At 38.9% G+C, this 23,883-nt stretch overlaps 1 protein-coding gene across 2 annotated transcripts; it reads left to right on the plus strand.

Moving 5' to 3' along the window:
• Window positions 1-3,420: 3,420 nt before the first annotated feature.
• On the plus strand, window positions 3,421-23,577 carry SUB1 (SUB1 regulator of transcription). Of its 2 annotated transcripts, none has more exons than XM_029217743.1 (5): window positions 3,421-3,498; window positions 5,978-6,050; window positions 8,169-8,291; window positions 18,227-18,335; window positions 20,527-23,577. In XM_029217743.1, the coding sequence occupies exons 2-5, from the start codon at window positions 5,979-5,981 to the stop codon at window positions 20,604-20,606; spliced, it is 384 nt and encodes a 127-aa protein (XP_029073576.1). In that variant the 5' UTR covers window positions 3,421-3,498; window position 5,978; the 3' UTR covers window positions 20,607-23,577. The 2 variants fall into 2 exon arrangements, with proteins under 2 accessions (XP_029073576.1, XP_029073577.1); XM_029217744.1 differs by lacking the exon at window positions 3,421-3,498 and adding an exon at window positions 5,055-5,210 and having other exon boundaries at window positions 20,527-21,522.
• The last annotated feature ends 306 nt before the right edge of the window (window positions 23,578-23,883 follow it).

Genomic DNA, 23,883 nt, shown 5'->3' on the forward strand with positions numbered 1-23,883 from the left:
GCACTACATACATTTACTGCTATAGTGGCCATGAGAAGGCTCTTCTTGTATCTCCCACTGCTGGGAGTGAGATTGATCCAGGGCGTGGTGGTCACCACTGAACACTGTTTTGACCAAGTGTTGTCCTGCTGGGGTCCACGGCCTCCTCTCTCTCCTGGGTATGGACTCCTCTCTTGTTGCACACTGGGGCTTAGGAATTTATTTTCGGTGGCCGCCTTGGGCCCACGCAATTCTACAGCTGTGCAGTAATCAGTGACAAAGAAGGAAGGTTGCCTCGCTCCTCTCTGCATTCAGGCCAATGGGTTTCAAAGCAGATTTACTTGGACCTAGTGGTTTAAGTTTAGAAGAACAGATCTTTCTTTGCCTTTCTTTTTTTTTTTTTTTTTTTTTGCGGTACGCGGGCCTCTCACTGTTGCGGCCTCTCCCGTTGCGGAGCACAGGCTCCGGACGCACAGGCTCAGCGGCCATGGCTCACGGGCCCAGCCGCTCCGCGGCATGTGGCATCTTCCCGGACCGGGGCTCGAACCCGTGTCCCCTGCATTGGCAGGTGGATTCCTAACCACTGTGCCACCAGGGAAGTCCCTGAATGTCCTTCTTATATCTGCTGTTTCTTAAGTAATTTTAATTCAAAATAATCGATGGTCCAAAGTGGCATATTTTGGGGCTGCCTGCAACCTTTATATCACCCAAGACATTCAACACTCACTGTCTTCTTTTTCACATGGGATAAAATCCAAACTCCTTGGACTTCATTTAGGGCCCTTCGCCATCTGGCTTCACCCCACTTTTCCAGATGAATCTCCTACTCTTCCTCTATGCGAACTTTACACTGACAGAATTGACTGCTCATAGCCTCTCAATGTGCCTTACTCATTTTGTGGTCATACCTAGCTCAGAGTTTTCCTCTTTTCCCACTCCAAATGTTCTCTCTCATCTCCCTAGGTCAAGCTTAAGGCTGTTCTCTTCAGAGCATCCTCAGTCTATTCCAATTCAGAGGTCCAGCTCTCTGTGAAGCATTTGATAGCATTTAGGGTTGTAGCTTTCAGTTGACAATTATACGGAGTCTTGCACTATTTCATGTATACCTCAAAAAACAAATTCTCGGCTGACATAGATCTATTCTTCTGAGCACAGATCCAGCTAGAGGGAAGCTGCGGGATTCCTCGGTGCTAATTAGTAGTAGTAATAGGTGAGGAGGAACAGGTAGTGATAGGTGAGGAGGCGCTGTCTTGGATCTTGGAGAAAGGCCAGAACTGGGCTCCTGTAACTCTGCAGAGCCAGCGCTTCCTGGGGCCTGGGCAGCCCTGGCACTGAGCCTAGGGAGTTGCTGTGTGGGCTCCACCTCTGTACAGCCCATGGTCTCCAGTGGAGTTCTACATCAAGAGAATTTTCCGTTCTTTAGACTCACCTTAACCCTGGGGTCTTTGCACAGCTGCTGCTTTCTCTGCTTGGAACCCCCAGCACCCAAATTTTACCCTGGCTGCTCTTTTCATTAGGGTCTCTGCCCGAATACTCCCACTTCATCCCTTTCAGATCTCAATTAACCTCATCCCAATACTCTTTACTGCATCATCCTGTTTTTCTTTTATTTCTTATAGCACTTATCTGAAATTACCAACTCTATTTAATTCTTTACTTGCTTATTGTCTGCTCCATGAGTTTACAGTGACCCTGTCAGTCTTGTTAATTCCTGAATTCCCAGCACTTAGAACGGCACTGGCACAGAGTAGGTGCTGAATACATTGTTTATGAAATGAGTGAATAAACTGGGGAAGGACCTTTGGGCAGTTTCCTACACTTGAGTAAAGAGAGTTGTAGCTCTTTCTTGGAAGACAGGGAGAGGAGGTTGTGAGTCACATGACTCCAACCAGTGCCCTGAACTCTGTCTTTTCTCATCCAGCATCCAGATTTCGAGAGAGAACCATATCCATGGCTACCAGGGCCCAGGCCACCTGCTGATCTTCTAGTTACCCCACTGCATGAGCTCATCCAATCAGACACCCCCTACAAAGTCCAAGGGAACTTAGGTCAGCTGGTCATAGTCATTGAAGGTGCTTCCTTAACTGCATTTGGGTGTGTAAACTCCAGGCTGGCAAGCTACCATGCTGGAACAGTGGTTCCTGAGTGAGTTTCATCTTTTTACAGTCTAATTTTCATATTTTTATTTTTGACTCTTTCATCTTTCTCATTGAAGTGTATCTTGTATAATGTAAAATGCACGAATACTAAGTGAAATTTTTACATCCGTACATGCCTAACCACCACCCAGACCAAGATTTATTCAGCATCCCCACAGGTTCTGTCATACTCACTCCAAGTGATATCCCCCAAGGGTAACCTGACCTAGATCCCCATGGATTATTTTTGCCTTTTTTGGGAATGTTGTATAAAAGGAATTAAACAGCAAGTGTTTCATTTTTAAAAAGTGGTCATCTAACCTGACACTGAATGAATAGAAGTGGCCTAGAGTATTTGCAATCTGCCTCAGTCTGCAGCAGTGTGACCCAGGCAGTGCAGGGTTTGAATCATGATTCACTCCCTGTATAACCTAGAGCAGAGCTTATTTAAACTTTTTGACCCTTGGTTTCTTCATCTAGAAAATGGAGAGAATAATCATTCCTACGTTGGAAAGTGCTTGTTAGGATAATTATATGTAAAGTGCCTCACTGCAGTACCTGGAACATAGTGAGTGCCTGATAAATGTGTGTTGAATATATATTCTTGGCTATAGTCCGCATTCATTAAATATAGATTCAAAGACTCTATTAACCATATTCCTGCTTGTAGTATGGATTTCTCTTGCCTTCTGTGAACTACCTTACACCTCCAGGGCTTCAGTTTAGGCACCTTTTTTTTTTTTTTTTTTTTTGCCCAGCGGCTTTCCGGATCTTTGTTCCCTGACCAGGGATTGAACCCAGCCCTGGCAGAGAAAGTGCCGAGTCTTAACCACTGGACCGCCAGGGAATTTCCCAGGACTTCAGTTTAGGAATGTGTGTGGGTGTGTGGCCAAGGACTTCTACAAAGACTCTTCTTCGCACTTTCTGGCATTAAACGTTATGACTTTGGCTTCCTTCCTTCGGATTTTGTTAGCCAGGGTCAAATACCAGAGTAGGGGGTGGCGGGCAAGGATCCTTTCTCGGAAAATGGGCCAGAAGTGTCGATCTTTTTCAGACATTTCACTTTATTACAAGAAACATTTATGGAGCAAGTGCAAAGCTCGGTGCTTGTCATTCATGTTTTATTCGTTCCCTCACTCACCCACAAGTCAAATCCGATCTTCGCTGCATCTCACTTTCGTGGCATCGGTTCAGGATGAGGGGCGGTCCCTTTAAGGCCCTGGAAAGGGTCTCGGTGTTGGTTTCGGCGGGGAGGCCACGCCCCATCACGTGCGCGTGGTCTCAGCGGGGCGGGGCAGGCGTCTCTTTGCTGCCGTCACTTCCGTTTCTCTGTCAGTAGCGAGCGGGCGAGCTGGAGGCAGTTCGGCTATCGGAGCGGAGCGTGAGTGCGCGGACCCCGCCCCCACCCCCTCGAAACCGCCCTCGGTCGGCCCTCACCTTGCCAGCCTGGCCGCTGCGCGCCTGCAGCCCCGGTCCCTCTCATCGACGACGGCCGCGAGAAATGGCGGCGCTGCCTGATCTCCCCCGTGCTTCCTCGGCCTTCCCGGACCCCTCCTCATCCCCGACCCCGCGCCCCACGCGCTTCAGGCCTCTCGGCCCCCGAAGCTGGCCCCCGGGAACGGCCCAGGGGCGGCGGGGGAGGCGGCGCCGGGCGGGGGCGAGGAGCCGCGGGAAGGGGGCCGGGGCGCCCCCGGGACAATGCAGTGGCGGCCCGGGCGGGGGCGCGTGCGGGGCCTGCGTCTACCCAAGGTCTCTCCGGGGTCCTCATCCCTGCCCCCAGGAGCGGGGACCCGGTCGGAGGAAGGCAGGCGGTGCGGCGGGGGCGATTGGCGCTGGGGGAGTGAACGGCTGCTTTGCTGGGGGGCAGTGAGCTCTTCGAGGGAAGAAAATGGCGCTTGGTGCAAGTCCCTCCTCTCCCACGCCGTCTCCTCCGCATTTCGCCGCCTCCCACGCCCCCTCCGACAGACCTGTCTCCCACCGCCCAAGGCGTTGTCAGCCCCGGGGTTCTGGCGGCTGCCTGGCGTCGCGCGGCCCCCTTCCTCCGTTTTGTTGCTTATCACCCTCGTGTTGTACCGAATTCGCGTGCCTTTTAGTCCTAGTTTATTTTCACCTCTTGTTTTCTAATCCCTCCTTCCCCATGCCTTCATCAGAGATCGGAGATTTTTAAGTTGTGTTTTGTATATATATTCCACACCAGCGCTGTTAGTAGCACCTCGCCAGAATTGCGAGCCTGCTTCCCCCCCGCTTTTTTCCCCTTGAACGGTAAAGGCTCATTAAGTAAAAGTGAAAATATATTTTGTTACAAGTTCAAACAAGCTGGCTTTAGTTACCGTTACCTTGTTTTCGTGTCGGATGGACTTATTTGGGTTAAACAGGAGGTGGTTCTTTGAAATGATCTTAGGCCCCCAGGAACCTTTCATGAACAGATGGTATAGTTATGCCTGACCGTTTCAAAGTGAAAAACAGGGTACGTTCAGTTGGATTACCTTTAAAAAAAAAAATGCTTCTTGGCATTATTAGCTAGCATGAAAAACAACTAAATTGATTTTGGAGATAAGGTTGGAAAGCGGAGCAGTAACAGGATTAATGTATAAAACGTGGCTATAAATGTTGCTTGCTCCCCTCTGAATTTACTACTCTTGGCATCAAGAAAGTGCCAGATAAAATCAACATGGCTGGCTTGGGCATGGTTTGAGCTTTTTGAATTTAGTGGCTAGGCTAGGGATGGCCCATTTCTTTTACCTTGACTTCCTGTTTCGGGATGCATTCAGTGCCCTTGCTAATGGCAAGTTTAGTCGAGATCTGCATTATTTATGGGTTTTTTGAAGTCTTTTTTTCAGCAAACATTATAGTGTATGTTGTGTATATTGGATCCTTTAGGGCATACAGAAGTTAATAGGACTCAAGTCTCTTCTGAGATGGAGGTGGAGAGAGCAAAAGATACTTGTTTTGAAAATAAGCATTTTACCACTTGGTATTATAAGTGCTTTGAAAAGAGGTACAGCGTGAAAGTCCTTGAATTTTGGGAAACATAGAAGCACAAGACTCTGCCTTGCCCTCAGGCACTCTGTAAACATCCACAGGGAAAGCAAGGTACTGGCCTATGTACCTCTGTCTGGGGGGACCTGGGGAACTAGGGTCATAGTAGGAGTTGGAGGAAAGGTTTTGCCCCTCCCATAAGCAGATTCTTCAAATTTTAGTTGTATTCCAGAGTAGAAAATCAGTGTAAAATGTAAATGAACTGTGAATTATGTATAACTTTGATTCAGTACTTGCTCCTTTGATTGGCATGGTCAAAAAGCCAAAAAAATTAAGAACATATACAAAATATGAAAAATAGGATTATAATGGTAAAATTAATTAAATATCGACATCTGTATAGTACAGTTGTTCACCATGCTGTGTGTAAGTTGATATCAGTTCCGGCAGTGAATAATTGTACATAAGTCTCCTCAGTGGCAAGTATAAAGCAGTACTGAGAATTAATTCATATTTCTTCTTGGTTTTAACAGGGATTGCTGTCAGCTGCCTTTTTGCAGTTTACCCTAAACATAAACATCTAACCCTGCTAAAATGAAGTATAAAAAACCCCATTGACTTTGAGAAAGAGAGAGGTGTAGGAGTATGAGATGTGTATGACATTTAGTTCTTGCTGGGTTCAGAACTCTTCACTTTGCATGTTATTTTCAACTTGGAAGAGCATAGATTAAGAGCATAACTTCTGTGCTCAGTGTAACAACTCCAGTACCAAAAATGGTAGAAAGAACTGTGGAACTTCTTGAACCTTTGATTGGGGGAGAGTTAATTTGAAGGTAGTAGAGCAAATTATGAATTATTTACATAATGTATTTTTCTTTCAGAATGCCGAAGTCAAAGGAACTTGTTTCTTCAAGCTCTTCTGGCAGTGATTCTGACAGTGAAGTTGACAAAAAGGTGATATACACCATGTGATTTTTGTGATACTTAATTCAGCAGTATTGCCCACATCCAGTTCTGAAGGACTGCACAGCATATCAGAATCTTAAAATGAGAGCCTGGATGGATGTTTCTGAAAGTGCAGATGGCCCCTGAACCACTTGACTAAAGTGCTTAGGGTGCTTGTTGTACACGCACAGGCCAAGCCCCGACGTCAGACTTGAGCAAGTCTTCTGACATTAACAAGCTTCCTGTTGTGGCTTTTTAGGACTCGTAAGGCTTCCTAGGGGAATAGCACTAGATTTAGGCCAAAGCCGCTATTTGCCATTATTTAGTAATCTTTCTAATCTGTAGGTATTCTGTGTAGTTGTTGAGCCAAATTCTCTGAACTCCTTGAAAGCAGATGTCAGTTTGACAGGCTTCTCAGCCTTGTTGTTTATCTAGCCTTCAAGGATTACATAAAATTTGGCTTGGTACATTTTAAATTAGAATGTTACTTGACTCTGGTCCCCTCCTTTTAATTAAATCAGCACCCAGCAAAGCTAACATGAAAGTACCCATTTTGATAGAAGAGGCTTTTTCTGCATTAGGTGATAATTGTGCTATAAGCTTAACTGTGCATTCTGCTTAACTGAGCATCTCACACTGTAGTCAGGGCTTCTTCCACGCAGAATTGTCCTTTATCTCCTAAAACCTTACATAGTTGTGTCTCTGAGCTCAGTTAGCAGTGTTAGTTAAAAGACAAGAGAGCTTATATGAGAGTCTTGGAGGAGATGGACTTTTATAGGAAAGTACATAGTATAATATCACCTGGAAGGTTGAAAAAAAACTTCAAAGAGCATGCATGGCTATATTCAAGAAGGGAATGTCTCTTAGTTTTTAAACTTGCACATAGTATAGCATTTGAATACATTGATTTAACAAGTTTTTTATTGAGCTTTTATGTGCCAGGTATGTGCCATTCCACAAGGACTATATAGACCCTGATAAAAAGAATAATTGCTTTCTGCTTATTGAGCTGAGGTAATTTTTGCTATTTATCCCAAATAATACTGTTAATCCTGTAAGGACTTATGTTAAATGAATCCAGTCTTTCAGTTTGTGTACATAAATACATACATTATATCAGTATTTTACCTAGCATCACATAATTTGGTAAAACATTAATAGTTTATATACCTTCCACTAAGGAACATGACTGCCCTCTACTGTTTGGATTGGGAACTCTACTGGATTTTATGGACTGTTGGCTCATTTTTTAAATAAATAAAATTAATTAATTAATTTGGTTGCACCGGGTCTTAGTTAGTTGTGGCAGGTGGGCTCCTTAGTTGTGGTTCCAGGGCTTCTTAGTTGCAGCATGCATGCGGGATCTGGTTCCCTGACCAGGGATGAAACCCAGGCCCCCTGCATTGGGAGCGCGGAGTCTTATCCGCTGCGCCAGCAGAGACGTCCCTGTTAGCTCATTTTGAGAATGAAGCTATATGAAAAACTTTTAGAGTAATGCTGCTTTTAAAACATTGTTTTGATTTTGAATGCTAGTGTAACACATTACTGTTTACCTTAAGTGATTTTTTTGTGATGAGTTGTTGACCTCTGGTGCCCAGTACAAAATACCTTTCTTAGCTTTGCCTACTCATAAACTTGCTAAGACAATTTAAGTCCTTTTTGGAATAGGCAGGCATAAATAATCATAAGTTGGTTGTATTCTTCCTAATTAGTACATTTTCTTTGTAAAAATAAGTAACTGACTAATTTACTAGAGTGGTTTCCAAAAGTTTAAGTTTATTCAAAAGCAGCAGCCCCCATACCTCCATCTTTTTTCTCTCCCAAAGAAATTTTATGAGGGATCCCAGTCTATAAAATAACTTTCTCTGGTGAGTACCACTCTAATGCCTGAAGTATCTTTTGGGTTTCTGAGAGCAGTTTGAAAACACTGCACTAGATAGCAGTGCTAGGTTAGTTTCATAGTTTGTTGTCAAGTGAAACTTGCTTGTGTATATATTTATGATTTTTTTTTATTAATAAATGGAGTGTTTTGATCCTTTAAGTCTTGAAAAGTAATGGAATCTTTTGAACCTGAGATGTGTTTTGTTCTTATGCAGATTTTAACCATATTCTTGTTTTTCTTTCAAGTTAAAGAGGAAAAAGCAAGTTGCTCCAGAAAAACCTGTAAAAAAGCAAAAGACTGGTGAAACTTCAAGAGCCCTGTCATCTTCTAAGCAGAGCAGCAGCAGCAGAGATGATAACATGTTTCAGGTAAAGTGGGTTATTTCCTTAGTTCCAGAGGAATTATTACCTGGCTTGATCTAAAGAATGTTAAAAGTACCTTAATCTGATAATGCATAATAATCTTTTATGTATGTTACAATTCTCTTGACTAAGGATATTCCTTGAAATATAAGAACAAGTTAGTAGAAATGAAAGCAATTTATATGATGCTAGATGATTGTTAAAATCTAGAATTCTGTAGTTTTGCTGTATTTAAAACAATGGGAATTTAAAAGTTAGAGAAATGCAAAAAAAGATTGAGAACTGCACGTTTAGAGAGCAGCTTGGAGGAGATAGGTCTAGTATTGGGCTGTGAAGTATGGATAGGATGTTACCGGAGGGGAAACAGCAGTATGACCTGCCCAGTTTTGGCTTGATAACAGAAAGGGTGAATGGGTTTACTAAAATGGGCCCTCAGTTTATTTGTTGTGGGGATTAAGGTTGAGTAGTGAGGTAAAGTGAGGGAAGTTCATTAGAGGGCTTTGAAATTACTCAGGACTGGCATAGCTTCTTTCCTTGGGTTTCTTATCTTGTTTTAGGGAGACTTGTTATTGGCATCATGGTACAAGAAGGATTTATGGGAGAGGCAGTGGGGATAAATTATGTGAGGTGGTAAGCTTAGGTGGTTTTCCCAGAAGATGAAATAGTGATGATTAAGATCGCTGGTGAGGAAGAATGGACTAGAGGAATGAAGCAATCAATGAAGACTGGTTTTAAATTTGAGAGTAATAGAGATGAAGGTTTCATTGATAGATAAGAGGAAAATAAGTTAGTTTTAATGGCAGAGGTGGTTAAGTTTGGCCTTTTGGATCTGATTGTAAGTGTGATAAAGTGTCTCTGCTTTAGAACCTAGAAGGCTTAGTTGGGAACTGTTCATGTGGGTCATTAGTATGGTTGACTGAAACCTTCCACTGAAGTAAGTATAAACCAGAGGGAGAAGAGGAGGTGACTGAGGACATGCCTTGTGATATTCAGGATGGAAGGAAAAAAGGATATAGGTTAGAGAAGGTGAAGGAAGATAGGAAGAGTACAGTAATGGGAGCAAGAAAAAAATAAGTGCTTTGTGGGAGCATAAACAAGCGTTTCAAGGAGACATTAGTATTAGTCGAAGTCAGAAGGTTGGACAAAATGAAACTGCAAACATTTACTTGACTAGAAAGTAAGGCTTGTGTGTGTGTGCACTAATTTTTTTGTTTTTTAAAGCTTACTGATGTCCTTGAAAGACAGTACCAGGATTAATGTGAGAATGGGAAAATAGAAGTTTTACTCAATTTTGTCTTGTTATAGCTCTAGATAAAGAAATAGACACATGCTAGCTATGCTTAATACTGTATTGAACATTGGAGATGTACTAAGTAGATTTTCAGGCGCACTGATCATACAAAAAATGGTAAGGATGAGGAGATGATATGTTAGCTTGAGTGTAGTAGTCTTTCACTCGGAATATGTACATTGAATCGTTATAAATCTTAAATACATACATTTTTTAATTAAAAACTATGTAAAAAAAGTGACAAAAATGCAGATGGATTTTTATGGGTTTTAGTCTTCTGAATATTTTAGAGGAACTAGGAGCAGATTAGATTAATTTGACAGAGAATGTGCAGATGCCTTGAAGTGCTAAAGAGCTTGGATTGTGCAGGAATTATGAAGCCCTTGTGCCTGGAGCCTAGAAAGTTGGCTGAGAGTGTAGGTAGGAGGTCTAGTTGATGAGGAAGGTGAAGGCCAGATCTTTCAGGGCTTTCCTGTTGGGAGACCAGTTTTAGGAGTTTTAGTTTTATTCTAAGTGCAGTGGGAAGCTATTTTAAGGGGCAGAATGAAATGTAAAATCTGCAAGAAAGTATCCCTTCCTTTCATAGACTTTCCTCCTATATAGAATGAAGGACTGCTTTGGAATATTTCAACTTAATGTTTGTACTAAAGGTAAAAACTTTCAAGTATTTGCTTGGCAGTTATCTTGGGCTTTTCTCTGATCAATTCTGTTCACTGTATGCCTGCTTGTACTTGGATAATAGAGCATCTGTGGTCTATTAATGGATTTCATCTTGTCTCCCTTACTCCTGATTGTACAGATAAAGAAACTAGGGCCCACATTTAGAGATTTTATTCTATTAGAGCAGTTTTGGGAAACCAGTTCTTTTTTTATAGGGAGGTTATCTCACCAAAAGAAGTGAGTTCAGTTCTTAAGCCCTCATTTGGGAGGTTCCCAAGCCTCAAAGGCTGTTAGACTCCTCACCCTTTTGAAAGTGCCTTTAGGAGGATCATATAGGCCTGATTTTCAGAGTGACTTTTCACGGACCTAGTGAATACATTGGTTATGTAATTTAAAATGAGGATTTCATTTTTATTAGTAATAATGGTTTGATAATTTAGGAAAGACAGGTGAAGGATGGGGTTTTTGGAAGGAAAATCAGTTATGCTCATTGTGTTCTGTAAAGTTTTTAAAAATATTTATTTAATTAAAAAAATAGAGATATATATTTCCTATATTTTTCATTTACCAAGAAAATGCCTTGAAGACAGCTCCCAGAGTGGAACTTTTTTAGACATTGCTAGTATCTTTAAGGACCTGGGTTATCAGGTATACTTTACCAAAGACAAGTCTAAAATCTAAATTAAAGTTGTTTGAGTATTGCTTAGCAGCCATAAGACAGGGTTATTTTTTTTTTTTTTCTTTAACCTAAATACCCATCTCTTGAGAATAGAACTGGAGGAAATGATCTTAAATTTTGGTAAAGCAATGTGCATCAAACATAAGCGGCTCTCTAAATGTAATATTTGAAGAGAATTGTGCCCAAGGAAAGTCACTATGCTAATCTTTTAAGCTGTGGAATGATTTGGGCAGATTCCTGAGTAGAGAGGCGATACTACTAGATGCTTGCTTTTGTTTGGTTTCTTCAGCTCTGAATTTTGAGAATTTGGTTCTGAAGGGATATAATTTACCTGAGATGACTTACGTGATGTGGATTGGAGAACTCTTGTAATTACTTAGTACCTGTGTCTTAAAAGGTCAGAATGATTGAGGCGGGGGACTTTGATCCCTATTCTTCTTCAGAGGGATCCCTATTCGTCTTCAAAATTCAGCACAAAGGATCAGTAATACTGCTTTAGTTGATTTGATGATTTTAAGGATAAGCCTGTTACTTTTAAATTATGTTATTACTGAGTCAGGTGTTCTTAACCTGGGGGTTTATTTTGGGAGTCCATGAAATTAATTTTTTTTGGATTTTTTTGTATTGAAGGGATTATTTATAACCATCAGTACCCCAAAGGGGACAGGAAATCAAAAAAATTGAAGAATCACTCTTCTGTATGACGTACATATTATTTTTCTCTTGTTAATCTCCAGATTATGTGTGTGTGAAAATACATGCATTCTGTTGTGTCGTTGTTTTCTCCTATGACATGTAAGTGCAGTGATCTTTATTCTTTCTACTTTTAATTATATTTATACTACTACCTCCTCATTTTTCTGTGGTAGTTTTTTTGGTTTTTTTTTTTTTTGGTAAGAATTTGTCAGCTTTATTTCTCCTCAAGGAAGAGGTGACTATTGGGCAAGTTCTTTTCTTTTTTTAAAAATAAACTTTATTGAGATATAATCCATATACAATAAAATGCACACATTTAAAGCATAATTTGGTGAGCTGTAAAAAACGTACATGCTTTTTAAAATTTTATTTTTGTTTTAATTTTTATTGGAATATGGTTGATTTACAGTGTTGTGTTAGTTTCTGCTGTACAGCAAAGTGGATCAGTTGTACATATACATATATCCACTCTTTTTATTGGGTTGGCCAAAAAGTTCTTTCGGGGTTTTCCTAACAGCTTACAGAAAAACCCAAACGAACTTTTTGGCCAGCCCAAGTAGATTCTGTTCCCCTATAGGTCATTACAGAGTACTGAGTAGAGTTCCCTGTGCTATACAGTAGGGTCTTATTAGTTATCTATTTTATATATAGTAGTGTGTATATCTCAATCCCAGTCTCCCAATTTATCCCTTTCCTCCCTTCCCCCCACTTGGTAACCATAAGTTTGTTTTCTACATCTGTGACTCTATTTCTGTTTCGTAAATATGTTCATTCGTACCATTTTTTTAGATTCCACATATAAGCAGTATCATATGATATTTGTCTTTCTCTAAACGTACATGCTTTTGTAGTGAGGCCATTTCCATCACCTTGGAAAGTTCCCTCCAGACCTCCCTTTATAGTCCATTCCCTTTCCCCAGGTAAGCACTGATGTAATTTCTGTCCCTAGAGATTTATTTTGCCTGTTCTAGAGCCTCATATAAATGGAATCATACAGTCTGTATTGTTTTGTGTCTGGCATCCTTTGCTCACCATAATGTTTTGAGATCATTCCTTGTTTCAAGTATCAGTGGTTTGTTCTTTTTTATTGCTGATTGGTATTCCATTGTATGATTGTACTACAGTTCGTTTATCCATTCATTTTGGGTGGACATTTGGGTTGTTTCTAGTTTGGGGATATTAGGAATAAAGCTGCTGTGAATATTCTTGTACAAGTCTTTTTGTGGACATTTTCGCCTTTTGGGTAAACACCAGATGTACTTGCTGGGTCATAGGCCAAGTGTATGTTTAACTTTAAGAAGCTGTCAGACTTTTCCAAAGTAGCTGTACCATTTTACAGACCCACCAGCAGTGTATGAGATTCCAATTGCTGCACATCGTCACTGGGTATTACCAGTCTTAAAAATTTTATCCACTTTAATTAATGGATGTGTAGTTTTACTTTTTATTTCCCTAATGTCTGATATTTTTGTTTGAAGATTCTGTTCAGATCTTTTGCCTATTAAAAGGTCATTTGATTTATTGAATTTGAGGGATTTAAAAAAATATTTTAAATACAAGTCCTTTGTCAGATACAAGTATTGTGAATATTTTCTGAGTCTGTGGTTTACTTTTTTTATTTAAGTATCTTTAAAAAGCTTTGATTTTGAAAATGTCCATTTTCATCAATTTTTCGCTTTTTTGGTTAATGCTTTTTGTTTCCTGTTTAAGATACAGTTCTCTACCCCAATGCCAAAAACAAAAATTTTGCCAGTGTTTTTTTTGCTACACTTTTTATAGTTTTAACTTTCATGTTTAGGTCTCTAATCCATGTAGAATTAGTTTTTTCTGTGTATAATGTGAGATAGAGGTTGAGACTCATTTTTCACCCCTGTACAGATAATCGAGTTATTCCAGTACCATTTGTTCAAAAGACTATTCTTTTCCTGTTGAATCACCTTGGATCTTTAAAGAAAATCAGTAAATATACAAAATATTTATCTATTTCTAAACTCTGTTGTAGTCCATTGATCTCTATGTCTGTCTTTAGTACCACACTTTCTTAATTATGATTTTATGGTGAGTCTTGAAATCAGGTAGTGTAAGCCCTTTAACACTGTTCTTCACTTTCAGAATTATTTTTGCTATTCTATGTATTTTGTATTTTCATACACATTTTATAATCAGCTTGTCAATTTTTATCAAAAAGTCTACTGGGATTTTGATTGGGATTGGGTAAATCTGAAGATCAATTTGGGAAGAGTCGGAACTTGACAATATTGAAGTTCCTGTTCATGAATATGGTATCTCTGTCCATTTATTTAGATCTTTTTTGATTTCTCTGTTTTGTGATTCTTCTGGTATGTCTTTTGCTAAATTTATTCCTAAGTATTTTGTGTTATGATTCTATCGCAAATGTATTGTTTCTTTTTTTTTTGACTTATTTTTTTTAACATCTTTATTGGAGTATAGTTGCTTTACAATGGTGTGTGAGTTTCTGCTGTATAATAAAGTCAACCAGCTATACATATATCCCCATATCTCCTCCCCCTCGCGTCTCCCTCCCTTCCACCCTCCCAATCCCACCCCTCTAGGTGGTTACAGAGCACTGAGCTGCTTTCCACTAGCTATCTGTTTTACATTTGGTAGTATATATAAGTCCATGACACTCTCTCACTTCGTCCCAGCTTACCCTTCCCCCTCCCTGTGTCCTCAAGTCCATTCTCTATGTCTACGTCTTTATTCCTGTCCTGCCCCTAGGTTCTTCAGAACCACTTTTTTAAAATGTGTTGTTTCTTAACTTCATTTTCCAGTTGTTCATTGCTAAACAATATGTACGATATTACATGATATATGTAAGTATACATGTATATTCTATATTTTATATATTTACATGTTATATATGTATTTTTTAGGACTTCTTAGATTTCTCTGTTGATGACGATTTTTGTTTTTACATCATCCTTTTCATTCTTTTTCTTGCTTTATTGCTAGTATTTCCAGTACAATATTGAAAAGAAGTGGTGAGAGCAGACATCCTTGCTTTATTCCCGATGTTAGGGGCAAAGTATCCTTCTGACTCTTCTTCTTCCTCTAGTGCCTCTATTGCTTAAACTCTGGAATGAATGTGCATACTGTGGATTTGGTGCTTTGGGCTGGGAGAATGAAACGTCATGGGATAAACGTGGTGCCATTTTCTGTAGGGCCCATCTTTATTTGAAAATTCACGTTAAAGCTTTTTATGCTAAAATGAACACTGGAGAAAAAAATTAAAAAAAAATAAAGTGAACACTGAATATATTAAGGGGCAGTATACAAAAGAAAACGCACAGTAAGTTTTTGGTTACAATAAGGGATTCAGATGTTGGTAGAGCAGCATCGGTCTGCGTCCTCAGGCTTCCCCTCCTTTCACCCCCACAGTTCTTCGTTGCTGGTGTTCCCTGAATCACTATTGCCAGATTTTAAGAGAGTCAGTTTATTGACCTATAACTTTTCCCTACTTTGTATAATTTCTTATTTATAATAGTCAAATACAAGTTATTTGAAGAGTGATTAGAGACTTCAAATTGTAAATTCACAAAGTTTTAAGTATGTGGATGGTCAGTCACGTTTGGGAGAAAGAACATGCCTCTTTTTAAGTTCATCTGTAGCAAACAAACATTTATACACACTTCATTGAAATTGTGGGTGAGGAAGCTTGTTAGAAGTTTCTAGGGATCGAGGGTAGAAGTGAAGCTAGCTAACAATGTGTTGTGTTAACTGTATTGTACCATGCTTTTTACATAAAATAACTGAGTACTTGTTATTACTACTTTTAAGACTGATAAAATGCCGTTCATATACTTACACTGTTTTTTAAAAAAAGGTTGCTTTCAGTCTTGATCTTTAACTTTTTTTCTAGTGAAATTTTAAAGTTGTAACCCTGTTTTTCTGCTTCTGGTTTTTTTTCTTTTTTGTCCATAGTTCAGGGACCTATAAAGGCTTCAGAATTCTCTTCTTGGCTTTTCAAGTCCTTTTCAGTATAGCTCCATCTATTCAGCCTTTTGAATCTCATCAGTATTGTATCTTTCTGCTTTCCTTGGTCTATGTCCTCATCACTTTTTTCTCCCTTTTGCTTAATTAATGGCCTGTCATTTTTCAAGGTCAAATTCCACCACCCGAAGTCTCTTGCACTACTCAAGCCCACACTGAATGCTTACTTGACTTACCTAATCAGTATTACTCTAGTAGGTTTTCAGTGTATTTTAATTTTATCTATTCATCTGTCACATGGGCTTACCTTAAAAACCAAAATGAAACAATATTCAGTTCAGTGCTATAGGTGCCTAAGATACTTAAAAATTTGTTAGGTATTAAATCAGTGTTATAAATCACTATTGGGAGTTTCACTGTGATAATTATTTTGGTCTTATTTATTTAGTTCATCCATTAAAACAGTTTGCTCGGAACCCGGTATGACAGGCACAAGGGGACACAAAGGACTGTAAAAAATAAGCCGTTAAAAATGACAGTAAGATCACTGGTGACTTTAGCATAGGCATTGGGAGTTTAATCAATGGAAACAGCAATTCTTGCCTTTCAAAGATTAGCAATAAAGGGAGGAAGGAAACATGAGGAAAGTTATACAATGCAGATTAGGGAAAATGCCTTATAGAAAGAGGAGAATGAGCATGTTTGGAAATGGTAGATAAGAAACCAACAGAAAGGGAAAGAATGTACAGTTGACCCTCAAATAATGCAGGTTTGAACTGCCTGGGTCCACTTATACACAGATATTTTTCAGTACTAAATACTGCATGGTTTGTGGTTGGTTTAATCCTTGGATGTGGAGGGCCGAGGTATAAATTATACTTGAATTAACCTCTCAGTTGTTCAGGGGTCAGCTGTATACGCAAGAAATGGGATACAAAAGGTAAAGAACTTAAGAATTGATGAAGATGTGGGTAAGTACTGAGAAGAGAGATTTGAAGGCACTTAACCATACCTGATGGACTGTATTTTCTCCATAAAGCATGAGGCATACCCAGCAAATAGGGGGCACACCAGTGGGATGAGAAATTTGAGAACGAAAATGAACAAGACCTGAGACAAGAAAAAGCAACCTGAGAGGACATAGGCAAGATGGAAGCCGTAAATGTGTACTTGTATCAGCACAACTGTCCTTCTACTATAGCAATACTTGATATCCCAATAAAAGGGATTATTTAATCATTAAGGGACCCAGGTTTATAGGGAAAGCAACTTTTACATGATGATGTGTTTCAAGCACAAGATCACAGCTAGTATTTAAGTCAGGAAGATTGAAGAGTAGGTTTAAAGTGAGTCAGATAGGTAGAGGTAGAGGTTTTGATCAGATATACTGGAAAGTGCTTATAGACACTTGGTTGAGTAAGCCTTTTCCTTCCCTGTGCAATCTGTAGTTTGTGTTAAGCAGCAGTAGAAGGTTTTTGAAAAATAGTTTTCTGTGGACAGTTTTAAGTTCTCAGTTTGCGACTGTAAGTGGAGTGTATTAAAGATGTTATTTGAAATGAATGTCTAAAAGGAAGAGCCATCTCATGTTACTGTTGACTGGAACTTTGGATTCTTGTATTCAGAATGGTTGCTAAAGCAATGTAGCTAGCTGAGTCTATGGATTCCTACGGTTGTGGTTTGTGCAAGATTTTGCTTTGTAATGATCTTTATGGTAAAAAAAAAAACACTTAACATAAAACTTATCATCTTAACCATTTTTAAGCATACAGTAATGTTAAGTATGTTCACTTTATTGTGAAACAGCTCCAGAATATTTTCATCTTGTACATAACAACTCCCCTTTTCTCCCGATCTCCCCCCAGCCCCTGGTAATCACCATCCTACTTTCTATCTTAATCTGACTATTCTAGGTACCTCGTATTTTTTTTTTTAAAGCATATGAAATTTAAAAAAATGTATCTATTTTTTGGCTGCATTGGGCCTTTGTTGCTGAGCGGGGGCTTTCTCTAGTTGCGGCGAGCGGGGGCTACTCTTTGTTGCGGTGCGTGGGCTTCTCACTGCGTTGACTTCTCTTGGTGCAGAGCACGGGATCTAGGCACACGGGCTTCAGTAGTTGCAGCACGTGGGCCCTAGAACACATGGGCTTCAGTAGTTGCAGTGTGTGGGCTCAGTAGTTGTGGCGCAAGGGCTTAGTTGCTCCGTGGCATGTGGGATCTTCCTGGACCAGGGATCAAACCCATGTCCCCTGCATTGGCAGGTGGATTCTTGACCACTGGGCCACCAGGGAAGTCCCTAGGTACCTCATATTAAGTACTGGAATCATCCAGTATGTATCATTTTGTGATGAGCTTATTTCACGTAGCATAATGTCCTCAAGGTTCATCCTTGTTGTAAATAGCACGTGACAGAATTTCCTTCCTTTTTAAAGCTGAATAATACTTTGTTATGTATGTCCCAATTTAACGTAAAAGTGATTGGAAACGTGAGATGGGCTTTTTTCATCTTTTTAGAAAGATTTTAACAGTGATAGTTCCTTTGGTGTAGTTTTGATATTGAGAATAGTAATTATTTTTGTGATTGAAAGTAGAGTGAGTGTGCAGCAAGTGTGAATATAAATATGGATGCCATTGTTGAACACCATTTTATGTTTTGTTTCTTTTGCAGATTGGGAAAATGAGGTATGTCAGTGTTCGGGACTTTAAAGGGAAAGTCTTAATTGATATTAGAGAATACTGGATGGATCCGGAAGGTGAAATGAAACCAGGAAGGAAAGGTAAGATTTAATTTCCTGAATTTGGTCCTAATGTTGGGACTAAATTTAAAATTATCTAAGCTTGAAATTGTTTGGACTTTATTTGAAATTGAAATAATGTTGATGGTGCATAGGGCATGGGAGATCCTCCTTGAGTTGATTCTCTTTATCTTCTGTAGCCTTCTTTGTTTTTTTTTTGGCTACACTGTGCGGCATGCAGAATCTTAGTTCCCTGACCAGGGATGGAACCTGTGCCCCCTACAGTGGAAGTGCGGAGTCTTAACCACTGGACCACCAGGGAAGTCCCTGTAGCCTTTTTGGACAAGACACTTAACTTATTTTGATGAAATGTCTTAAATAAAAGCTTGTTAAAATATCTCCCTCCCTCCCCCCAATAATACCCCTAATATCACTTCAGTTGGCTGCTAATTTACTTGAATATACCTTTAAAAAGATTACATCAATTCTGAAGTAAAATGGGGGCACTGGGAAGGTGTAAAATCAGGAATGGAAAATCCTGGTTTACAGTGTTTCCTTTTGGTTCATCTCCAAACAGATATTCTTTAGGGTGGTATCCTTTAAGTGGGTCTTTGTCCTCCTTCCATTTTTGCTTCATCCAGTCCCAAGCATGTCATCATCACAGAAGCATGCTTTATTCATTCACCAAATAGCTACAGAACATTTGTGTACCAACAGAAATTCGTATATTTGGCTGGTTAGCTGCTTTAGATGGATCCTTAGTTAATGAAAAAAATGCCTCCTTATTTTCTTCTACTCTGCCTGCATGTCATTTTGAAAAGTACCACTTGTTTGCTTCATGTAATTTTTGACTGTATTAAACTTAACATTTATATGCTTTCGTACCCTTTTCTTCTTCAGGCTACTTCTGGATTGATCATTGAAGTTGTCCCAGTGTAGCCAATGCCAGATTTCTTTTTTTCCTGCAAACATTTACTAAAAGGATTTGATTAGCCCTTCCTAAGTATTGCCCTAATATATTCTCCTCTTTCCTCTCAACTTCATGGCCTTCCAGCAGTTTTCTGAGAAATTCATTAATCTTCCAATTCTAGTTTATTTCTGTGCTTATAAGGGTCAGGCATTAGAACATTGTAAGTTTAAAGCACAAAGTACTTTCTGTTCATATTTTTATGTCTTAAGTAGGAACATGTCATTAGCTAATGTTTTAAATGTTTATGTGTCTGGTGATAGGCTGAGATTTTATTCACATTAGCTAATTTAATTATTCACAACAACCCTTTGAGTTATAAGCAGCATTTTACTGATGAGGAAACTGAGGTTTAGAGGTAATTAATTTTTTAAAGACCATAGAGTTAGTGACAGTGAGGCTGGGATTTGAACCCTGGCAGCATGACTCCAGAGTGCACTCTTTTTTTAAGCAGAGGTCTTAGAAGCCCATATGATTTAAATTTCTTTCTTTATTTATTTATGGCTGTGTTGGGTCTTCCTTTCTGTGCGAGGGTTTTCTCTAGTTGTGGCAAGCGGGGGCCACTCTTCATCGCGGTGCACGGGCCTCTCACTATCGCGGCCTCTCTTGTTGCGGAGCACAGGCTCCAGATGCCTAGGCTTGGTAATTGTGGCTCACGGGCCCAGTTGCTCCGCGGCATGTGAGATCTTCCCAGACAAGGGCTCGAACCCGCGTCCCCTGCATTGGCAGGCAGACTCTCAACCACTGCGCCACCAGGGAAGCCCCAGAGTGCACTCTTAACCAGTATGCACAGTCTAAGAAGTCCTGTTTGGATCGTGTCTCGGGGATTTTTCCAAAGTGAAGTGAGTGCTTCTGGAAGAGCTCAGCACAGTCATTCATGCTGAGTTCCTGTGGAAATTTTGAGCAAATGTTGGAAACAACTGGTTGTAGAAATGGGGTGTCACATACCGAATCTGGGTCTGGCCACATAGCCTGCTAGTTTGCAAGCACTTGTGACATAAATCTTCAAATCATCATTTGCGCTCACTGGGTATAATAGGCATTATGCAGGATGCAGTGTTGAAAGTAAAACTGGGTATAAGATTTGCCTGCTAAGGTAATTGTGATGAATGCGTAATTAACAAACGTAAGGGATTTGATTCTTAATGTACTATTGTGCCATTCAAAATGGCAATTTAGATAAAACAGTATTTTAGTTGGAAGTATGAAAATCCTCAAGAGAGCTTAAGTAGATATTCAATTTTTGATTTTTAAACTTTTTTTTAGGTATTTCTTTAAATCCTGAGCAGTGGAGCCAGCTGAAGGAACAGATTTCTGACATTGATGATGCAGTAAGAAAACTGTAAAATCAGAGCAATGTAAAGCCTGTACTGTTTTAGTTGTTTTAATCTGTCTTTTTACATTGGCTTTTGTTTTCTAAACATTGTTTTCCAAGCTATTGTATATTTGGATTGCAGAACAATTTGTAAGATGAATACTTCTTTTTAAATGCGCATTATTAAAAATGTTCTGAGTGAAGCTAATTGTCAGTTTTATTAAGGAGGATTGCTTTTGTGTCCACCACCTAGTGTAAAATAAAATCAAGTAATTCAACCTTAACTGTTGTGGCCTTCTTTGATCAGAAAAGTTGGTACTATTTAAGGCCAAAAGTAACAGTTTATCGACCTTTTAGTTTCAACTCAGCTTTTACGTTCAAAAGGATTAGCATCGCATTGAATTTAGAAAATTTTGGTTTGTGAAATTCATGGTTAATCTGTTTCCTTCTAGTCAAATATCTGGACTTGTTTGATTTTTTTTCTTTTCCCCCCACCCCAATGATATTTCACTTTCCCCTTTTTTTCTTCACTTCATTTTCCTTTTAATAACTTGTTATGTTCAGTTTTCGTTTCGCTTTTTGCTCTTTTCCTTGAGTATATTATGCTAATTTGGAAAGTCTGAAACTGTCAAAATGTTACTTAATAAGGTACTTGTAAGTAAAATATTATATGAGAACTACAATCACTAATTCTACTGTATTAAATATTAGGAGATATAGTTTGATAAACAACATGGCTTGTATGAAAACTCCGAGCAAGTAAATGTATGTATGTCATTACCTGTAGTGTTCTGTGTAGTTGTTATCTTATTGCTTAGTCTGCAGAAAATAATGACTTAGATGTCTGATTTGCTTTCACTTATTAAACATATTCACCATGGGATGATGTCTGTAAAATCAGATATTGTTAAATTAGACTAGGATTTAATAAAAATTGTGAAAGCTTACTGGCCTAACATTTTATTTTATGACATTGAGTATGGATTATATATAGCCAGAGATGTCACTGAGCTTAACTGTCATAGTAGATAATGTGGTCAGTTTTTAGGGGAAAGAGCACAAACAGCGCATACGTGTGTTTTTTAGCCTTTGCTTCAGTAGACTTGGTTCTTTTGCAGTTCATGTATGGGACAATGGCATTCTAGACTTAATGTTACTAAGTTTTAGCAGGCACTCTGAAGTGATTTTCATTGAACCATAATGATGAAGCAGACATAGGTTGAGGCACGGATTTCAGGGGCTTTGCAGCAATAAATAGGACATGGTGTGCCTTAGGAGAAGAATGTAAAGAAACTATAACTGAAATTACAGAAGGTGGCCGTGAAGAGGAAGGAATTCTCTTCACACTAAATGATAACACATGATATCTTGATCACATTGATAGGAGACAGTTCTAGATAGAATAGTAGAAAGAAAGGTTTAAAGACATGTAAAAAATTCTTGCTGACATTTGGTAGCTAATCTCAAATGGTTCCTACCATATCAGAGAGTTGCACTATTATAACAAGTTTGATTACTATGTCTAAAACATTTTATAGCAGAGTTGTCAAGGGCTTGATTTCAAAACCATCTGCCAGGCCACAGAGTTATCAGTTTTTTTTCTGGCAGCTGTTCTAAGTGTTTCTTTTACATTTTTAAGATTTTTAAAAAGTGTTTTTTTAGCAGTAACCCTAATATGTGCATAATTGGGGAAATAAATCCTCTTTTCTGGTATTTTAGCCTTCATCACATAATAGATATTAAAGTGTTCAGAATACGTATTTTAGACAAATCATACTTGTTTGAAAACTTTCCCCTTATTTGGGAACATATTAACTGAATTGGGTAGATTTGTAAAGTATTCCTTATTGTATGTACAGAAGGGGTAGTTAGAACACAGAACTCTGATTTTGGTGTAGCTGAAGAGGGAGTAATGGGTAAATTTCCTAGGTTTATGTGAAATTACAAGGTGTATGCATTTTGAAACAATATGCTAATACAGAGATGTGCTGCAATCTGTTACCTAGGCATTTTCTAGCTGTTTAGTATTATGTCATTCAAACATTGAACTAAGGAGTGTTTCTCTGGCAGACTTTGGTAATGTTCTTGGTTAATTCATTTCAGTACATTACTGGATATGTAATATACAGAAATTATTAATCTTGTGTGTGTGTAGAAAAGGATGAGAACTGGGTTAAAAGAAGAGACTTTTTAAAATAACTTGTGCTGGAAAGAAAAGATAGGGTATATTGTTTTCTATTTAAACTTTACCTTCTTGGTAAGATTTCTTCCAGGAAGAAAGTGTGACATTTTCAGGCACTGGTTTCTTAGCCTGGTAATGCCAAAATGAATTTAATTCACGCCAGCCCACGAATCTGTGCAGTAGCAGGGCCTTTCTAGTGGATTTTTGTCTTTGTCTTTTTAAAGTACAAGCAGCATTTGACCAATTTCTAATGCTCTTGGCGTTTAAAGAACAACCACTAAAGAAAAACTCATAATTTTATTCTTTTTTATTTTGCTTCATAAATGCTTAAGAACTTCTTTTGAAAGAAGAATATTCCTACCTCATTAGCTAGTCAAGATGCTGTGATGGTCAGCCTATTCTTCATAATGTGTTTAGGAAAAAAGACAGGAAAAGTAAGTACGTTCTGGCTTGGCTATTGAGGGGAAAAGAGAAAGAACTGAGTATTAATTATTTAAATGTTCCTGATGGTGGTATGTTAGAACTATAAAAGTTTGAAATTTTAAAAAAGTGCTAATATTTAGGTATCTCTCCTTAAATTCTTTGCAACTCACTTTTTATGGAAAATCCAGTGAAGCACTCAAAAGTTTTTGCTTTTTTTCTTTAAAGTGGTGTTTTTCCAGATAAACTCTAGGGGTAAACATTCACATAGTAAGAAATATGTAATTCTGTAATTGTGGAATACCTGTCTGCTTTGTTTGGTACATCTTCCATGGAGATGTCAATGAATATACTGCATCTGTGAATATTTTAAATGTTGAAATAAAAACAAGAAATGTGCCCTGTGTGTCATCCCAGTTTCACAAACCCAAAGATGAATCGCTAAGTTATCTGTTGAATGGGTTTTATTAACAAATAGGATACCTTTCTTTGTGAATGCTTTGGAATGTGAATTAGCCTTTGAGTGTTAAATCTTCTGAGGACCTCTGGGACTGGGTGCTGTGGCCTCATTTTTTTCATCTACTTGATCCAAATGAAAAAATGCAAATATTAAGCTGTACGTGGCCTCTTTTACTTTACCTGTTTGAGTGCTTTGTGGTCTGATTATTCCGTGTTAAAATTAATGTATAAAGTCTCTATTTTTCCC

The sequence above is a fragment of the Monodon monoceros genome, unplaced genomic scaffold (assembly GCF_005190385.1).
Source record: "Monodon monoceros isolate NGI ecotype Baffin Bay Population unplaced genomic scaffold, NGI_Narwhal_1 Super_Scaffold_12, whole genome shotgun sequence".
NCBI lineage: Eukaryota > Metazoa > Chordata > Mammalia > Artiodactyla > Monodontidae > Monodon > Monodon monoceros.